General features: G+C 37.3%; 2 protein-coding genes across 10 annotated transcripts; both read right to left on the bottom strand.

Annotated features, from left to right (window-relative positions):
• Positions 1-237: 237 nt before the first annotated feature.
• LOC104104203 (pentatricopeptide repeat-containing protein At1g04840) lies at positions 238-7,109 on the bottom strand. 9 transcript variants are annotated; one of them, XR_011411076.1, is made up of 6 exons: positions 5,748-7,109; positions 4,822-5,658; positions 2,490-4,597; positions 2,265-2,331; positions 1,904-2,147; positions 238-1,123 (listed from the first exon to the last, which is right to left on the bottom strand). XR_011411076.1 is itself a non-coding variant. In XM_033658180.2 (3 exons), the coding sequence occupies exons 1-2, from the start codon at positions 6,940-6,942 to the stop codon at positions 4,826-4,828; spliced, it is 2,028 nt and encodes a 675-aa protein (XP_033514071.1). In that variant the 5' UTR covers positions 6,943-7,109; the 3' UTR covers positions 238-1,123; positions 4,822-4,825. The 9 variants fall into 9 exon arrangements, 4 of the variants coding, with proteins under 4 accessions (XP_033514071.1, XP_009610515.1, XP_018628953.1 ...); XR_011411077.1 differs by having other exon boundaries at positions 2,490-4,593; XR_011411075.1 differs by lacking the exon at positions 2,490-4,597 and having other exon boundaries at positions 5,748-7,108.
• Positions 7,110-9,047: 1,938 nt separating this feature from the next.
• Positions 9,048-15,985, bottom strand: LOC104104202 (uncharacterized). The gene is made up of 6 exons (XM_009612218.4): positions 15,664-15,985; positions 12,589-12,714; positions 10,858-10,941; positions 10,681-10,758; positions 10,286-10,405; positions 9,048-9,402 (listed from the first exon to the last, which is right to left on the bottom strand). Exons 1-6 carry the CDS (start codon positions 15,835-15,837, stop codon positions 9,235-9,237), a joined length of 750 nt encoding a protein of 249 aa, XP_009610513.1. The 5' UTR covers positions 15,838-15,985; the 3' UTR covers positions 9,048-9,234.
• Between the last annotated feature and the right edge of the window lie 288 nt (positions 15,986-16,273).

The raw sequence follows: 16,273 nt of genomic DNA, 5'->3' as shown, positions 1-16,273 counted from the left end.
AATAATCCCAAGATAAGTTAACTCAGATAAAAGCAGTAAAATTGACAATCACAGAATTAATACAACATATCAAACAACTCCAACATAACTAATCGCAGTGTAACTTGTCTTCAAACCAAACTACCCCTTAGAGTTATGATTGCCAGCTTAGCCAACATACTATCCTGAAATGTCTCCCTTCTAATCGCATTTTCATTCTTATGAAAGAAGCAGATATTGAATAAACCAATTCAAAAATAAACAAAAAGCAAACGACAGAGTCAAGCCAATACATTTACCTAATGCCAATAACAGTCTATTCGTCCAAACTGTTTTCCACATAAGAAACAAGAGAAATGTAACAAACTAGCAAATCCAGCACATGATCACTGCCTCAGCTCTTTCACCAGCTCCAACCCCACCTGCACACCTGGAGGTTTGCTGAAAAAAATGGGGAAATAGAGAGGTGCCTCATACAAATAAGCACATAACCATTGTTGCTTCAACCAGAGGCGGAGCCGGGATTTTGAAACTTATGGATTTGGGATTCTAGTTCTTTTAAGTAACCTTCAAAATTAATAATTGTTTACATATTCAATCAATTTCACAAGACAAATACAAGTTTGAACCAAAGTTATTGGGTGTGGCCGTACCCGTAACCAACACACTAGCTCCACCATAGGCTTCAACTCTTAATAAACTTCATCTAACCGCGGTATTGGCCCGAGCAGTGTTGGGGTTTGCTTTGTTCTCTGTTCTTGGAGAAGTGCTCTAACAAGCAACTCTTATACCTGCTAAGCAGGTGCCACGGAGCCACCATTCCTGCTTGACAAGGGCACAAGATATGGGGAGGAATGTGCCCTTGAACAGAAGACTCTACTCCTTACCGTAGTTATTCAGGTTGCCACATACATGGCAGTTGAAGTCTATTTGAATCTTCACAAAAGTTGAAGACTATTTGGATCTTCACAAAATGCTCTCCAAGATTGATGATGCCAAGTGCCATTTCCGCCAGGAACTCTCATGTGCTTATTTGCAGTTGGAGCAACCGATCGCAAGAAAGCAGTAGATTCTCCACCACCTGGTGTCCTGATAACTTTTGCTCCTTCCAAACCTATGTGGACGCAGGAAAAATGCGCCAGATCTACCTGGGACAAGCAAGAATCAAATATTCAGTTGTTTTGCATCACCTAGAGAAAGCACCATGAACCACTTAAATTAATCAATGGTCAACACGTTATTAGAATATCAAGTGAATATGTGTCTAGAGTCATCCATGTCTAGATTCATTGCACATGAATAAGGAAAACTTTATAGAATATTCTATAGGCTACCTTTTTATGATAACCAATATTCTATAGGATACCTTAGCATATTCTATCTTCAATATTTACTTACCAAGTTAATGAGAAGCTTCTTTTCTATTTTCACACTCGTGTTACAAGAAGTCCACGGATATATTGACACCTGCACTGGATTTCTTGACACCTAGATTATCCATGTGTCATAAGATAGCATACTACTTATTCATGTAACATGGATTGATAAGATTGAGCATTGGTACAAAAACTATCGATTTGGCAACATGGACGATATGATCATCAAGGAGCCTACAATCAATGATGAATGAGCTAACCATGCACTACTACACAAAGCAAAACAGGAAAAAGGGAGAACTAAGGAAATAAAGAGAGATGGAACAGCAGGCAGAGCAGTCTTGTCCTAATACCTTTGCCCTTTCTTATTTCACTTTTGGAAGTAATGGATCTATTATGATCAAAGCAGTTACTCCCAAAAATTTAGGAAATGCATAACTGACTGCCGAAAGAAATTAAGCGAACCTAATAATTGATCGAGTATAAATTGTTTCCCTTCCATTCTTTAAAGGATGGACAGAGAGTGGTTGGGAAGCTGTACTCAAGACTTGCCTTGGTCACAAATTTTAGCTACTGTCTGCTGCAAATTTTCCCTGGATGCCATCAGTGTCAGCAATCGAGAACCCAATAGAAATTCAGTGTGCCCATGAAAAGAGTATCTACTTTGAGATGCATGCGCTGACGCACCATTCTGAACTGTGGACTACCACCTGCGAGGAACAAAGAGTAGTGGGAAGGAGACTGCAGAAACCACATCATCCAATCCTTCAGGTTTCCTGACCTTATCTTTCCCTGTTTGTCACAAAAAAATTTCCAAGGCTCACTCCTCTGCTTTAGGTAATGCTATCAATTATACAAGACATACATTACTGAGAGGAAAACCAAAAGATAATGGAGTTTGAGACAAACCACTTAATTCATTTTATTCCTCAATCAGCATCTCTCCAAGTAGCTCTTCGCCAACTTGTATTCTTTCCTGCATTAGCAGGAAAGCAATTTGACTAATAGTCTAAGACAGAAATGAAGCCAATAAAGAAGACAAGGATCATTAACTTCAGAACAGAAGGAAACTGGTGCACTATTTTTTAAAAAGAAAAAATAAGTCAACTTGGCTGTTTCGATTAATGCACCAACCTCGTCATAAATAAATCCAGATTGTGTAAGAGCTCCAACAGCACAAAGAAGTGGCTATCCCACTAGAGAAAACGAAAGGACAGCACATGGCTAAGCTCTAGGTATGCGCAATTTAGTATATTTGTGCACACAAGGCATGTTCAGATAAATCAGTAAATGAACTTGTCAATGACATTTCTTCCCCTTGGAATGTCCAATCATCACATTCCAGCTTTAAACTCCAAAAGAGACACTCGGGACCACTTCCATACCTTCTCTCTTCTTCTACAGAAGTCTAAAACAACCTCTGATAAAGGAAAGTATCACCGACGTATTTCCTCCAATCACGAAAATCAGAGACCAAAAAGTGACTGGGCATTTAAGGTTACTATTGTATTCATGCATAAATTTATTGGCAACATAAAAGATTGCCAGGAAAGGAAAGTTCCTATTTGTATCCTAGCAGCCTCGGTGCTTTTGTGAATAACACATACTTACATATTTATCAATAAAAGTTTCAGAGGACAAAAAACAGTAAACTTCAATAAATTGGCAATAATCCAATTGGTTTGGTTGGTCTATTTGTGTTTTCTGCCTGTTTAAAGAAACTATTGCATGAAATATATATACCGGATTCATGTAGTCAATCCCAATAGTTTGGCTTTAAGGTATAGTTGTTGATGTTCTCATATTACTTTAATGCTTAAGCTATTGAGTAGCGAAAACAGATTTTAGATGAGAAAAACTTTATCAATTTGCTATTCAACTCTTCATCAACATCAACTACAGGTTTCGGGACTGATGATATTGGACGTTTTGGCGACCCCTGGCTTGATAAAAGACTTGGAGATGTGTGGAACAGGCTTGGGGAGCGACCATATTTTCTCTTTCTGCTTTTTAGCCCTTTTTACATCCTTCTCTGTGGGCGTGAATCCCAAACCAAATGTACCAAAGTTTTTACGTGGGCACACTGGATGCACAATACCCTATAGAGCTGAACCCAGACCTTTACCCCGCACAAAACCATTCTTCAACATCTCATTTGCTACCATGACGGACGCGGAGGATAGCCTCGGCCCCGGAATGCATTCTCTTTCAGGAATCTTCTCAACAGACACTGTTTCGAAAATTTGGTAGACCCAAGGTCCTTTTTCATCTTCAGCTTCAATATATGGAACAATCGGGTCATTATAAGCAGATATGTCCTCATCACCATACACAACTATTTCCTTCCTGTCCCATTCAAACTTTACCATTTGATGCAGAGAAGACGGAACCGCCTTAGCCGCATGTATCCAGGGCCTGCCCAACAACAAATTGTAGGAGACGGGCCAGATATAGTACTTGAAATTCCATAGTGAACTCAACTGGCCCTATCGATAATTCGAGCATTATATCACGGTAGAATCTTTTCCTCCCCTATCAAAACCTCGAGCACATACACTATTCATGTGGATTCTTTCAGTGCCGAACTGCCGATCTTCAAATTTTGCAAAGTAGACAAAGGGAAAATAGTTTCACTAGAGCCGTTATCAACCAGTACCCTCGTGACAACAGAATCCTCGCACTTCACCGTGAGATAAAGAGCTCGGTTGTGTTCTGTACCCTCCATAGGAAGTTCATCACTTCACCGTGAGATAAAGAGCTCGGTTGTGTTCTGTACCCTCCATAGGAAGTTCATCATCTGAGAAAGTGATTGTATTTGCTTCGAAGATCTTGCTAGCAATCTTTTCCAAGTGATTCACTTTGTTCTTATCAGGAACATGTGCCTCATTCAAAATCTCCAACATGGTATTGCGGTGTTCATCTAAATGTATCAGTAAAGACAATAGAGAGATCTGAGCCGGTGTTTTTCTTAATTGCTCCGCAATGGAGTAGTCTTGCACTTTCATCTTTTTCAAGAACTCTTCAGCCTCTTCCTCGGTGACCGGCTTCTTTACTGGCATTTGGCTGTCCTGGAACGACTTGGCCTTCCTCAATTCTTCTGGGGTAAAATACCTCCCAAAACGAGTCATTCCTCCGGTCTCATTGACTTCTTCCTCCACTTCTTTCCCATTATATGTCACTATTACTCGTTTGTAGTTCCACGGGACAACCTTTGTATCAACCATTGGTAAATGGGTCACTGGCTTAATAACAACAGGGGTAATTGGAGTAGGAAACAAAATAAAAACAAGGCTCAATTAGTTTGGTTGGTCTGATAATTACTCCAAACCAAAGTAAAACTGCAAGCAACAAAAGGTTAGTTATAACTGCTTCCAGCAATTGCTAGAAGTCCAGAATGACATATATGAACAGATTAAAAGCTTAACTAGCAAATTTGAGACGAAATTGAAAGTCAGGAAGCACTTACTAGTTCACCAGTAATCTTTACAGGAGCAAACTCCATCTTTGAAATGGTGGAATCTCTTTATATCTCTTAACACAATCACCCTTTGACTCATCTTGCTGACATACTTCATTAGCGAATGGCAGTCGCCACACACTCTAAGATTCTTCACAATCATAATGATCGCACCAGGACCAGTACTAATGAGCCCAAAAGCAAGTGCTAACTTTTCACTATGGCTTCCCAAAGCTCCTTCCTTCTCTTCCTCATCAATGTTATGAAGCACCCACTCGGTTTCAGGCATGTAACCGTGTTGTTTAGCTCCCGTAATAATTTCCTCCAATTTCGAGTATATCTCCTGCTTACGTGTATGAGCATTATCACCAGCAACAAATGTATGCAATTGACCATCCACCTCCATCGAACTCCATCCAGGATCCTTATCAACATTTTTGTTCTTCATTGAACTTCTAACTCTTTCTACATCATCCCATCTCCCTGCTCCTGCATAAACATTAGACAGAAACACATGGCCCCCAGCATGATTTGGCTCAAGCTGCAGGAGCTTCTCTGATGCAATTTTTGCCATTTCAATGTTCTTGTGAGCTCTGCAAGCAGAAAAAAGTGCACCCCAAATGACATAATCTGGCTCCAAGGGCATAATTTCGATAAATTTAAAGGCATCATCCAATCGGCCAGCCCTGCCAAGTAGATCTACTACTACAGCATAATGTCTCATAGTAGGCTCAATCGACCACTCGTGCTGCATGCTATGAAAGATTTGAAGGCCCTGATCCACCCATCCAGCGTGAGAGCATCCAGTCAAAACAGCAAGGAAAGAAACTCCATCAGGTTTGATTCCTGCAACCATTAGGAAAATAAAAAAAAAATCAAAGAATTTTCTAGTTAATCCAAGTAACTTGATGGACAAAAGGATATATGTAAAGTACCAGCCAATTTCATCTGTTCAAAACACCTAAGAGCTTTATCTACATGTCCATGAATTGCCCAACCCCATATCATAATACTCCACGTACGAATATCCTTTTCCTTCAATCCACTAAAAACCAGGCTTGCAGACTCAATATACCCGCATTTCGCATACATATCAAGCAAAGCATTACCAACCGCTACGTTCAAATGGAGCCCATTGTTCGAAATATTTTCATGAATCTTTCTCCCTGCCTCTAGTGCCCCGGTTTTTGCACAAGCAGAAAGTGCAGATACAACAGTTAAACCATTCGGCTTCGTACCTTCTTCCACCATCTTGAAAAACAAATCTAGAGCCTTTTGGTGCAACCCATTTAGTGTTAATCCATGAATCATACTAGTCCAAGAAACCACATTCTTTTCCACCATCCCATCAAAAAGTTCCATCGCTTTATCCACCTCCCCATTCCTCAACAGCCCACTAAGCAAAGTATTCCAAGAACTTGCATTCCTCTCAGGCATTTCCTCAAACAACGCCAACGCCTTACTCACCTGTCCAGTCTTACAACACCCATTAATCGCGACGTTCCACAAAAGCACACTCTCAGCCTTATTTCTCTCAGGACTTTCATCAAACAGTTGGAGTGCAAACTCCACCAACTCAATTTTCACATACATTTCAACCAAACAAACCCTCACAAACACATCATACTCCAATCCCATCTTTAAAACACCACAATGCACACTCCCACCAACTCCTTTTTCACCTAATGCCGTTAATGATTTCAACACGAACGGGTACGTTAGCCTGTCAGGCTTAACGCCCATCTTAAGCATTAGCTTAAAATATCCAATTGATTTTTCAAAACAAGAGTTCTCCTTCAATCCTCTAATCAAAGCATTAAACAAATACAAATTCGGGCCACGAAAATAATTAAAAATAGACAATGCATAGTCAATGGATTTACGTAAAGAAGCTGAAGATATCAGCTGAGTAACGATTCTGCTATTTGATGATAAGTTTTGGCGAATGATTTGGGCATGGATTTTTTGGAGTTGAAGGGTGTTTTTACAAGTGTGAATTAGAGATATGAAATGGGTTTCATTCAAATTCTCATTATTATTATTCTTAGAGTATGATGATTTATTAGGTGGTGGGGGATTGAGGATTTTGGGAGATTTTTTTGGAAGTTTGAGTTTGGGAATTACTTTCATTTTTGAAGATTGGTTTGTAACATTAAAAAGCAACAGATTCAGAAATGAGAAGGAAAAATGGAAGTAATGCTACTGCAATGGTGGCGGAAAAAGAATACTAGTGTACAGTGGTGGACGGAGAGTGATGAAAGATTCTTCTTCTTCTTCTTCTTCTTCTTTTTTAAAAATATTCCCGGCATTAATAATTACAGTTTAAATTATTGAGTAATCGCGAATAAAAAATAAAAAATAAAAAAGAACGTGAATATAACTGCAGACTATAGGAGAACATGTTTTGGACCGAGTAAATTGTAATTGACCTATTAATTTTTCCATAAATATTTGCCCAATTTGTCAAATGATACTGAAACTGAAAGGAGTAGCTTTTTAAGAGAAAAAAATTAAATAGTATAAATTAAAAACATTACTTGATTTATTCACTTGTTAGGAAGCATTATGATTATTTTCGTTTTAATTATTAGGTTGGTAGGACGTGATTGATCATAGTATCACTACATTTTAATGATACAGAAAATAAATGTGCATGCACAAGTGCATGTGTCAATGTTTCAGAAACAAAACAATTATATCTTTTTGAACTAGCAAGGTACCATTTTTATCTCTCTTAAACGTTTAATTTAATTAACACTTAGAGCAATAATATTAGCTTTGATAAAAAAGAAAGAATAAATAACTTGCTTTTTCAGAATGTTAAATGTTTTAAATAAATTAAGTTTGTCAAACGACTAATTACTAATACTTGAAACTAGAAGGAAGATAAAGATGCGGGAGGCGAGACAGTGATAGTTCGGACATGTAAAGAGGAGAAGCACAAATGATCCAGTTAAAAGGTGCGAGAGGTTGCCCTTGGTGGGTATGAGGAGACGTAGAGATATGCCAAAAAAATATTAGGGAAAGGTGATAGGCAGGACATGGTACAACTTGAGTTTACGGAGTACATGACCCTTAATTGTGGAGGTCGAAAAATAGGGTAGAAGGTTAGTAGGTAGTCAAGCGTTTTACTTTTTCTTTCCTGTACCAGTAGTTTAAGTATTAGTATCACTACTAGAAATTGGGCAAAAACCGACCACGGTCGACCGACCAATTTTGGTCGGTCAAAAAACCGGCCAAAAAACAGACCAAAGTTGGTTATTTTTTCAAAATATTTTATTTATTTTATTTTTTTTACGAAAACCGACCAACTTTGGTCGGTTTTCTTTGGCGAAAAATGCGGGAAACTATTTTTGAGTCCCATGAAATTTATTTTTCAAGAAACCGACCAACTTTGGTCAGTTTTTCATTTAAAATAAATTAAATTTAATATTAAAAAAACCGACCAAAATCGGTCGGTTAATTAGGCCGGTCATTTTAAAAAACCGACCAACTTTGGTCGGTAATTTTATTTTTTAATAAAACCAACCAACTTTGGTCGATTATTTTCGTTCGAAAATACAATTAAAGAGTATAAATGAAATAAAAGACATTTTAAAAACAAAATGCACCAATGGTCTAATGGTAGAATAGTATTCTGCCACAGTACAGACCCCGGTTCGATTCCCAGATGGTGCATTTTCTAATTACATAACTAAAATACCGACCAACTTTGGTCGGAATTTTTTCGGCAATATGTTTTTTTTAATTTAACTGACCAACTTTGGTCGGTATGCCCTTCCGACCTTCAAAATAACGTCCACAGGTAAATGGTCGCGTTTTGGACGGTTATTGGCCATTACCGACCAACTTTGGCCGGTTGTGGACGGTTTTGCCTGGATTTCTAGTAGTGTATGGTATCTTTTTATTCTTAGATTGCTATTACTACCTACTGTTTGATTGCTATCTTTCGTTTTGGTTTTCTTAATATCTTGCTATTGCAACTGCTTGTTGACACTGCTTCTTTCCTCTTTTCTTTAATCGAGGGTCTATCAGAAACTACCTTCTGCCTTCCCCAGGGTAGGGGTCTTCCCTAGGGTAGGGGTAAGACCCTCCCCAGATCTCACTTATAGGAATTTACTGGTAGTTGTTGTATCAACATACACTTTGACGTCTTCTACTAACATGCATGCAAAGCTAAACAAAAATAAACTCGACTCGTAAAGAAAAATACATCTGTAGGCTATAGCTACAAGATAATTCAGAAAGGAGAAAAAACTTTCCAATCTCATCACCAGTACTGATCAAAATCCCTGCATAATCTCAATCCACATATTAAAGAGAAACCATGTCATACTTAGAGTTTTGTATATGACTGAATTATGAGAGACTATCCTTTACAGTTGATATTTTTTCTTTACCTAAATGTATGGATCATAGGATTCAAAAGAAGGGATTTTTAATTGCACTGTTCAACTCATGTCCAGCTGAATAAAGCACATCCATGTCCACTTTTTCTCTTGGCAAGTACAAGAATTCACCCCCTTCAATTTTCTCAAATCCGCAGAGCTCAAGAAATTCGATGCCTCCTCGTAATTTGCCAACCCTATCCTGTAATCGAAATGTCAAAACAGGATTAAGTGTCATGAAACTACTTTTGGCCAAGGTATCCATGATAATTGCTTATAGAATTCTGAGAACATTTTCAAGAATCCTATCCAGTGACAAAGCCAGAAATTTACTCAAGTGTGTTCAAACTTCAAAGAAGTGAAAAAATGTCACGATAAAGGGTGTTCAGTATATGTTATGTACTTCTAAAACCTCATATCTTACCTATATATGCAGTGCAATTATTTGGCAAAGGGTGGTTAATTGACTACTCTTTAACACATATAGCTTCACCCATGATCCAATCGGTTTAACAAGATTCTACTTAGCTGATATAATTGTATACAATTAGGTGATGATAACACATAGCCAACCAACCAACACTCCCATACAGTGGCAAATGCAGAATTTAGACATTGTGAATTGAGAGAGTGAGTTTTGAAATATACAACAAACTCTTATCTATAATTATTCTTCGCACATGTATATAAAGTTCGACCCGAAACATTGGATTCTGCCGAATTGGCAAACCCATGGTTGGATCCGACACTGCTCCCGTAGACCCTTTTGGGAATAACTCAAAACAAAAGAAGGAGACAAAAGGAGCGTGGGGTATTAAAAATGGATCACGGTAATAGTCTTTATGGAGCTTGGGAGCTGACTTAGCTTTAAAACATTCTGAACCAAGTACTTACTTAAACCTGCCTTCCACCCCTTCACTACTATAAGGAATTATATGAACTCGAGCTCTAGCGATGTTATAGAAAGGAAGGATAACAGGAGCTTTCCTCTTGACTGGATTTAAAGGTTAGGGATGAGCACAACTTATAAGTAAATAAAAAGCAAAAACAATGGCTACACTCGCTTTTAATTCATAAATACTCACCTGGAAAGCAGCATTACTGAGTCTAATTTTACGGTATTTCTCCTCATCTGGATTTGTCGCCACATTCTTAGCATAAGTTAGCAGTGTGTTGAAAGAGCTCTTGACTTTGGCCTCATCATCCTAGTCCACCAAAGGAAAATCAACAAAAAATCAGTTTAAAACAATAAAAGATTGAAAGGACAATTCATTCAATTGTGGAACAAAGCCACACAAAGTAATAGAAGACTCGAATAATAGGCCATCTCAGTTCCTAAGTGTGTGTTGTTGGAAGACCCTTATTATTGTATACTTCAAAAACTTCAGCGTTTTATTAAAGGTCCACTAGAGCCCTTATGGCTCTAACTATGACTATGAGAAAGAAGAGAAAGTTGGACGTAAAATAGCAGAAACATTACCATGTGAGTCTGTTTGATAGTCCGGACGCACTCACTCATCTGCTCTGCCTTTGTAGCTGGACTGACTGGCAATGAACTCTACAACATTAATTTAAAAAGCAACTTGAGCAGGGGGGACAACCATGCCTGAATTGGATCAAAACCATATCCACAGATTTCAACAGTACAAATGCACACCTTTTCTTCCTCCAAAAGAGGTCTTAAAAGTTTCGCAAGAGCAGGATTTCGTGGTGGCAAACCAAACAGTTTTCTGGTTTCTGCCTGTGAAATAAATATATTTGTTCATCAGATGGCACTTGATTGATCTGGATGAGGTGTAACATGGTCATCAACACATTGGCTAAGTTGATCGTTAAAAGCAAGAATGTGCATATTCTGAATAAATATGTTTGTGTGCGTGAACTGACATTCACCGATACATTTCACTTTCAAAGACAAAAAAATAAGAATAACAAACAAAAGTAAGATCCAAATCAAGGAAAAAAACAAATAGGATTACGTGATCCACATTAGACCTTATATTTTCCTAGATGTACCAAATCCTACTTGGGGATATACTGGGTATGTTGTTGTTGTTGAAACTTGGAACAACAAACAAAGAAAGATTAGGTTGTATCTTCCTAGACAGTTCAAATTCATTTTCTGCAAATGATCAACCTCATTGTATCCATTTTTAAAGCTTCTGTTCTCTTTCAGTTAAAGAATGCAAGTGTTTGGTAAAACAAGAGTGGGGTGCATTACAGGTGCATAAGGTGCCATAGTAAGAAAAATAAGGCAATAATTTGTTCGCTAAGTAATCAAAGATTTTGTAAATGCTTGCACTAAGACAGTGCGACAAGGTGTAATTACAGGTTGTGCAGATCCCCTATTGTATCTTAAGTTGCATCATCATCCTGTACAATTACGAGGTTGCACCAAAAAGCTAGCAAAAAAATACATCTTTGCTTATAGCTATGAATATTTCTCCTATTAAAAGGGCAGCCCGGTGCACTAAGCTCCCGCTATGCGCGGGGTCCGGGGAAGGGCCGGACCACAAGGGTCTATCGTATGCAGCCTTACCCTGCATTTCTGCAAGAGGCTGTTTCCACGGCTCGAACTCGTGACCTCCTAGTCACATGGAACCAACTTTACCAGTTACGTCAAGGCTCCCCTTCTATGAATATTTCTCCTATTGCCTTATAAAATTCTGCTATTTCTTTCAAGCCAGACAGTCCATCAAATGGCTTGAGGAATCGCATACCTCTCTTAAGGCAATAATTTGCATACTTCTGTTAAGAAAATAATCATTGTTTAGTATCCAAGCAAACTCAGGAAGCCCTACCACCCCAAAACCCAAACCATTCAAAGGTATAAAGGAGTCAGCTTAATGCAAACAGGAAAATAACAAGTTGCCTTATAGACCGTATTGGAAATTTAAAAAGTCAAATCTCAATCACAAAATTACGAAGTAATTAAAATTTGCTCATTTGCTAGTTAGTGTCTGTTTACAATACAGTAGAAGTAGCCAGAACAGTACGATTTTCAGACATTATGTTTCACTATTCCTTGACCTGGCGAATCGCAACTTCAGGTCACAACAGGTTACAAAGAGCAAAAATGCCAATACCGGTAAAAATCTAACAGCAAAAGGTCAAAAGCAGGATATAAGCTCACTCCCTGAGTAATTATAGCACACCGAAAGGATAATTAGTAATGTGGGGAAAGTCTCACCCTAGAATGTTTACCGAAAATCGATAGGAAAAGTACAAGTTCTCACACCTGAACGCAAAAGGATATTTGTCAATCTGTAAGAATGCAAATTTTCATTTCTAGCTGTTTAGACTGTCTTCTAGCCATTTAGCAATCAGCGTAACTTACTGACATGTTCTTAGCAGAATCAAAACTCTTAGACACATTAGGATTTCTAACCTTAATAATTTCTTCGAATTGCTGACGAAGTTTCTCCCTGGCTCTTCTTTCTTCCTCTTCTGCCACCTCTGCCGTCTTGTCCTGAAATTTAGTATGCCCAGTCCTCTTCGCATGAAAATCAAACTCCTTCATAAATCAAAACCCAAAAGTTACCATAAGCTGCATGTAGAAGCTATACCAACTATAAGGGTAGCCCGGTGCACTAAGCTCCCGCTATGTGCGGGGTCCGGGTAAGGGCCGGACCACAAGGGGCGTATTGAACATAATACTGTAATTTAACTATTGGAACTCCTATCAAAACTAAGGCGTAGTTTGATTAGCAGACACACTATATACGAATTACAGTACATGGATCGTACTGCACCTTAAATGCTGGATTATTCAGTGGACTTGTACTTTTATTATGGGATGTTTGTTTGATCATATTAAAATATGGATATATGATGTATAATCTAAAACATGTGCTTTGTTTTAAATTGAAAGTTTGTTTCAAATAATACCCTCACCTAATATTACATTGCTTCATGTAATCTAGTATTAGTATGATACGCGATTAGACACAATTATGTAATATAATCAAAATTTAAATTAATCATCTCTTATTTTAAGCAAAAACCTTAAATTAAATCAGATGAATAAATCAATCCTGTATTCCTCCTCTAAACATGGAGCCTTTGATATAAACACTTTAATAATGTTATGACAAAAATGAGAGATGGTTAACTAAACAGGTAACAGTTTAAGGGAAGCTTTTTTCCATTTTACGAGGTCTTATGCAGGAATTGCAAATACATGCACTGTTATTTTATATCATATTTGCTATAAAATAATACGAAAGCTACATCATAATTGATGCAGGAATTGTTAATATCCAAACCAAAGAAAGGGAACCAGACACCCAATACTAATGTGGAATATTCCAAGATTATTTCACGTAACAATACGACCAGTAAGAATATTAGGCCAAGATTTCCAAGAATTGCAATGGCAACATTCTCACGCTATATCAATGGTTCAATTTTCATAGCAATACTTAGTAACTGGAATCATCAAAACTTAAAGTATTAGCTACAGAATTCAGCAGCACAACGATGCATATGTTCCCGAGCTATGTACTGCATTCAATTCTCATAACTGAATAACCATAACTATCAGCATCCCTAATTGCCATTAAAGTTTAGAATGTTAGTTGCAGTTATTCCCAAATTGCATCAGCTACATTCCAGAAGCTATATCAACAGTTCACTAGCATAGCTTAAACATAGAAACTCCCATTGAAATTCAGAGTATAAAGCATATTATTTCATCAAATTGCAGTGTCTGCATTCATAAGTTACTTATATCTACAGTTCATTGAATTGCTACGTCTACATCAGGGGCGGATCTACAATGTAAGCTATGGGTTTGGCAGAACCCAGGAGCTTTGGCCTACACACTGTTTTAAGTGTTAAAAACTTTCACTAAATATGTAAAAATATTAAATTTCGAACCTATTTATTAATACTCAAGATCGCGGTCCTAGAATTCCGAACCCATAAAATTTAAATCTTGAACCCGCCTCTCAAATGCATTCATAAGCTACATGTAAAGTTTAGCTGTCGCATAGCATAACCTATAACAATTATAACAACTAGAATTCCCGATTCTTCATCCAAAGTTACGCTATTGTTATTAGTTATCATCAATTTAATCATTCCATCAACTACGCCTCAATCACAAGCTTATCAAAAATATCTCATCCAAATTTTGAGTATAAGCCCTACATTATCACAAGATATCATAATAATCTGAAGGGGTACACCTTAACTAATACAGTTTTTCAGCTCGAAACAGCGAATTTCTTATCACGAGTTTAAGTTTTGTACGAAGATCGTGTATTAACTTTAACACTATCGGGTTAAGCTACCTGCAATAACAGCTAATTGTTTAAAATAAGCACGATTTAGTAACTTGAAAATACAGTAAACAACATGCAATAACATGTTAAATATGGCAGTGTAAAAATTCTTTAAACTATCAGAGGCGGCATGGGCGTATCTGGGGGGTTCCATGGGCCACGTGAACCCATGCTCCCCGCCCTAAATCATGTATAGTAATGTTATATTTTTTTAAAAATATTTAAATATATGTGTGTGCACCCATGCTCAAAGTATTATATGATGCGATGGTTATTGAGTGTACCTCTCTAGGTGAGGTTGTGAGTTAAAATCTTATGTCAATCTTGTTGTTTTTTCCTTTTTTTTTCTAAAAGTAGACGTCCATGGGAGATGGACGTGTCTGGTGTTATTTTTTGCGTATTAATTAAGTACTTTTTCTTTTTATTTCTTTTTTGTTTGGTTTATTCTTTCAAAATTTTCACACATTGAAATTCCTATTCTTCTTTTGTCGCTGTAAAATCTTATATGATTAAACAAAATGTGTATATTAAAACTAGTAGCAGTGTATGATGTAGCATATAGTCAATGGGTTCAACTGATCTCAATATTTTCAACATGGAAAATAGATATAGATGTAAGAAAATTACTATTTAAAAAAAATTGAACTTATAATTCCAAAAGTGCAATGGCTACGCAATCATAAGAACTAAAGGTTGAACTCGTAAAATTTGTATTCTGGATCCAGCTCTTCTTAATAGTGCACTCATCCAGCCAAAATCCTGGTTCCGGAGATTTAAATACTATGGGTTCAACTTTTAAGGTTTTAACGTTGAACCCATTATATTTTTAATGTTTTGAGTTCACATCTGCTATTTTCGTAATTTTAATGAATTTTTCCTATAAATCTTTAGTTCGCGTCTAAAGTTATGGGTTCAACTGAACCCGTCGGTTCAACACTACAATCGCGCATGAAGTCGGAACCAAAATTTGAAGCTTACGTGTTCAGGATTCTAGTCATTTTAAGTTATTTGATTCTAAAGTAATAATTTGTGGGTATTTAATCGATTTCTTAAGACAAGTACTTACTGGTATACACACTAGCTCCGCCCCTGAGTGTATATAACTTAAACCACTCAATTATTACAAAAACTTAGCGAATGATAAATAAGAATGAGGAAAAAGGCAAAAAAAATATTACGGTTTTACAGCGGCAAGGTTTGCCGCAAACGGTGCAAACGAGGTGGCGAATTGGCTCTGTGGACTCGCAGAAGTTGGTGTGGGAGGTGTGCTTTACGTGCTGTTCTGCTTCTTCTACGGACATTAACAGAGTTCCGCAGTCACCGCATTGCAATAATAATTTCTCTGCCGCCATTGCTGCTGCTCTCTCAATTTGGTTTTCTTAACCAACCGAGTTTTGGGTATTTATAGTTTTTGCACGTGACATCGCTAGCCACTTTTAATTGTTCGATTTAAAACATAGCCATAATTTACAATGTAGGTAAATTTTCGCCGGATTAGGCAAACTTTGGGAGATTTGCACAAATAGGATGATTTTAGGCCCTTTTTTTATGTTTTGTCTCCAATTTAAGGAAATTTTACAAAAGTAACATTGGCGCTATACAACCGGAATAATGGAAATGGTTGTTGACAAACGTTAGACAAACGGATAATAAAACTTGATAGTAAGTAGTAGTTTTGAATTGGTCACTAATAACGTGTTTGGCCAAGCTTTTCGGAGAAACACTTTTGACAAAAATATACTTATAGCCTGTTTGGCCAAACTTCTAAAATCTGCTTATTTTGAGAAG

Source organism: Nicotiana tomentosiformis, chromosome 9, assembly GCF_000390325.3.
Source record: "Nicotiana tomentosiformis chromosome 9, ASM39032v3, whole genome shotgun sequence".
NCBI classification, from domain to species: Eukaryota; Viridiplantae; Streptophyta; class Magnoliopsida; order Solanales; family Solanaceae; genus Nicotiana; species Nicotiana tomentosiformis.
The sequence above is the reverse complement of the archived record's forward strand: the minus strand, read 5'-3'. Positions and strand labels throughout refer to the sequence as shown.

Excerpts from the sequence above, each read along its gene's own strand:
- LOC104104203 (XM_033658180.2), bottom strand. The coding sequence starts at position 6,942 with ATGAAAGTAATTCCCAAACTCAAACTTCCAAAAAAATCTCCCAAAATC. Across the intron at positions 5,659-5,747 it reads TGAACAGATGAAATTGGCTG|GAATCAAACCTGATGGAGTT; the intron begins GTACTTTACATA and ends TAATGGTTGCAG.
- LOC104104202 (XM_009612218.4), bottom strand. The coding sequence starts at position 15,837 with ATGGCGGCAGAGAAATTATTATTGCAATGCGGTGACTGCGGAACTCTG. Across the intron at positions 12,715-15,663 it reads AACCTTGCCGCTGTAAAACC|GAGTTTGATTTTCATGCGAA; the intron begins GTAATATTTTTT and ends TGATTTATGAAG. Across the intron at positions 9,403-10,285 it reads TCAGTAATGCTGCTTTCCAG|GATAGGGTTGGCAAATTACG; the intron begins GTGAGTATTTAT and ends TTTCGATTACAG.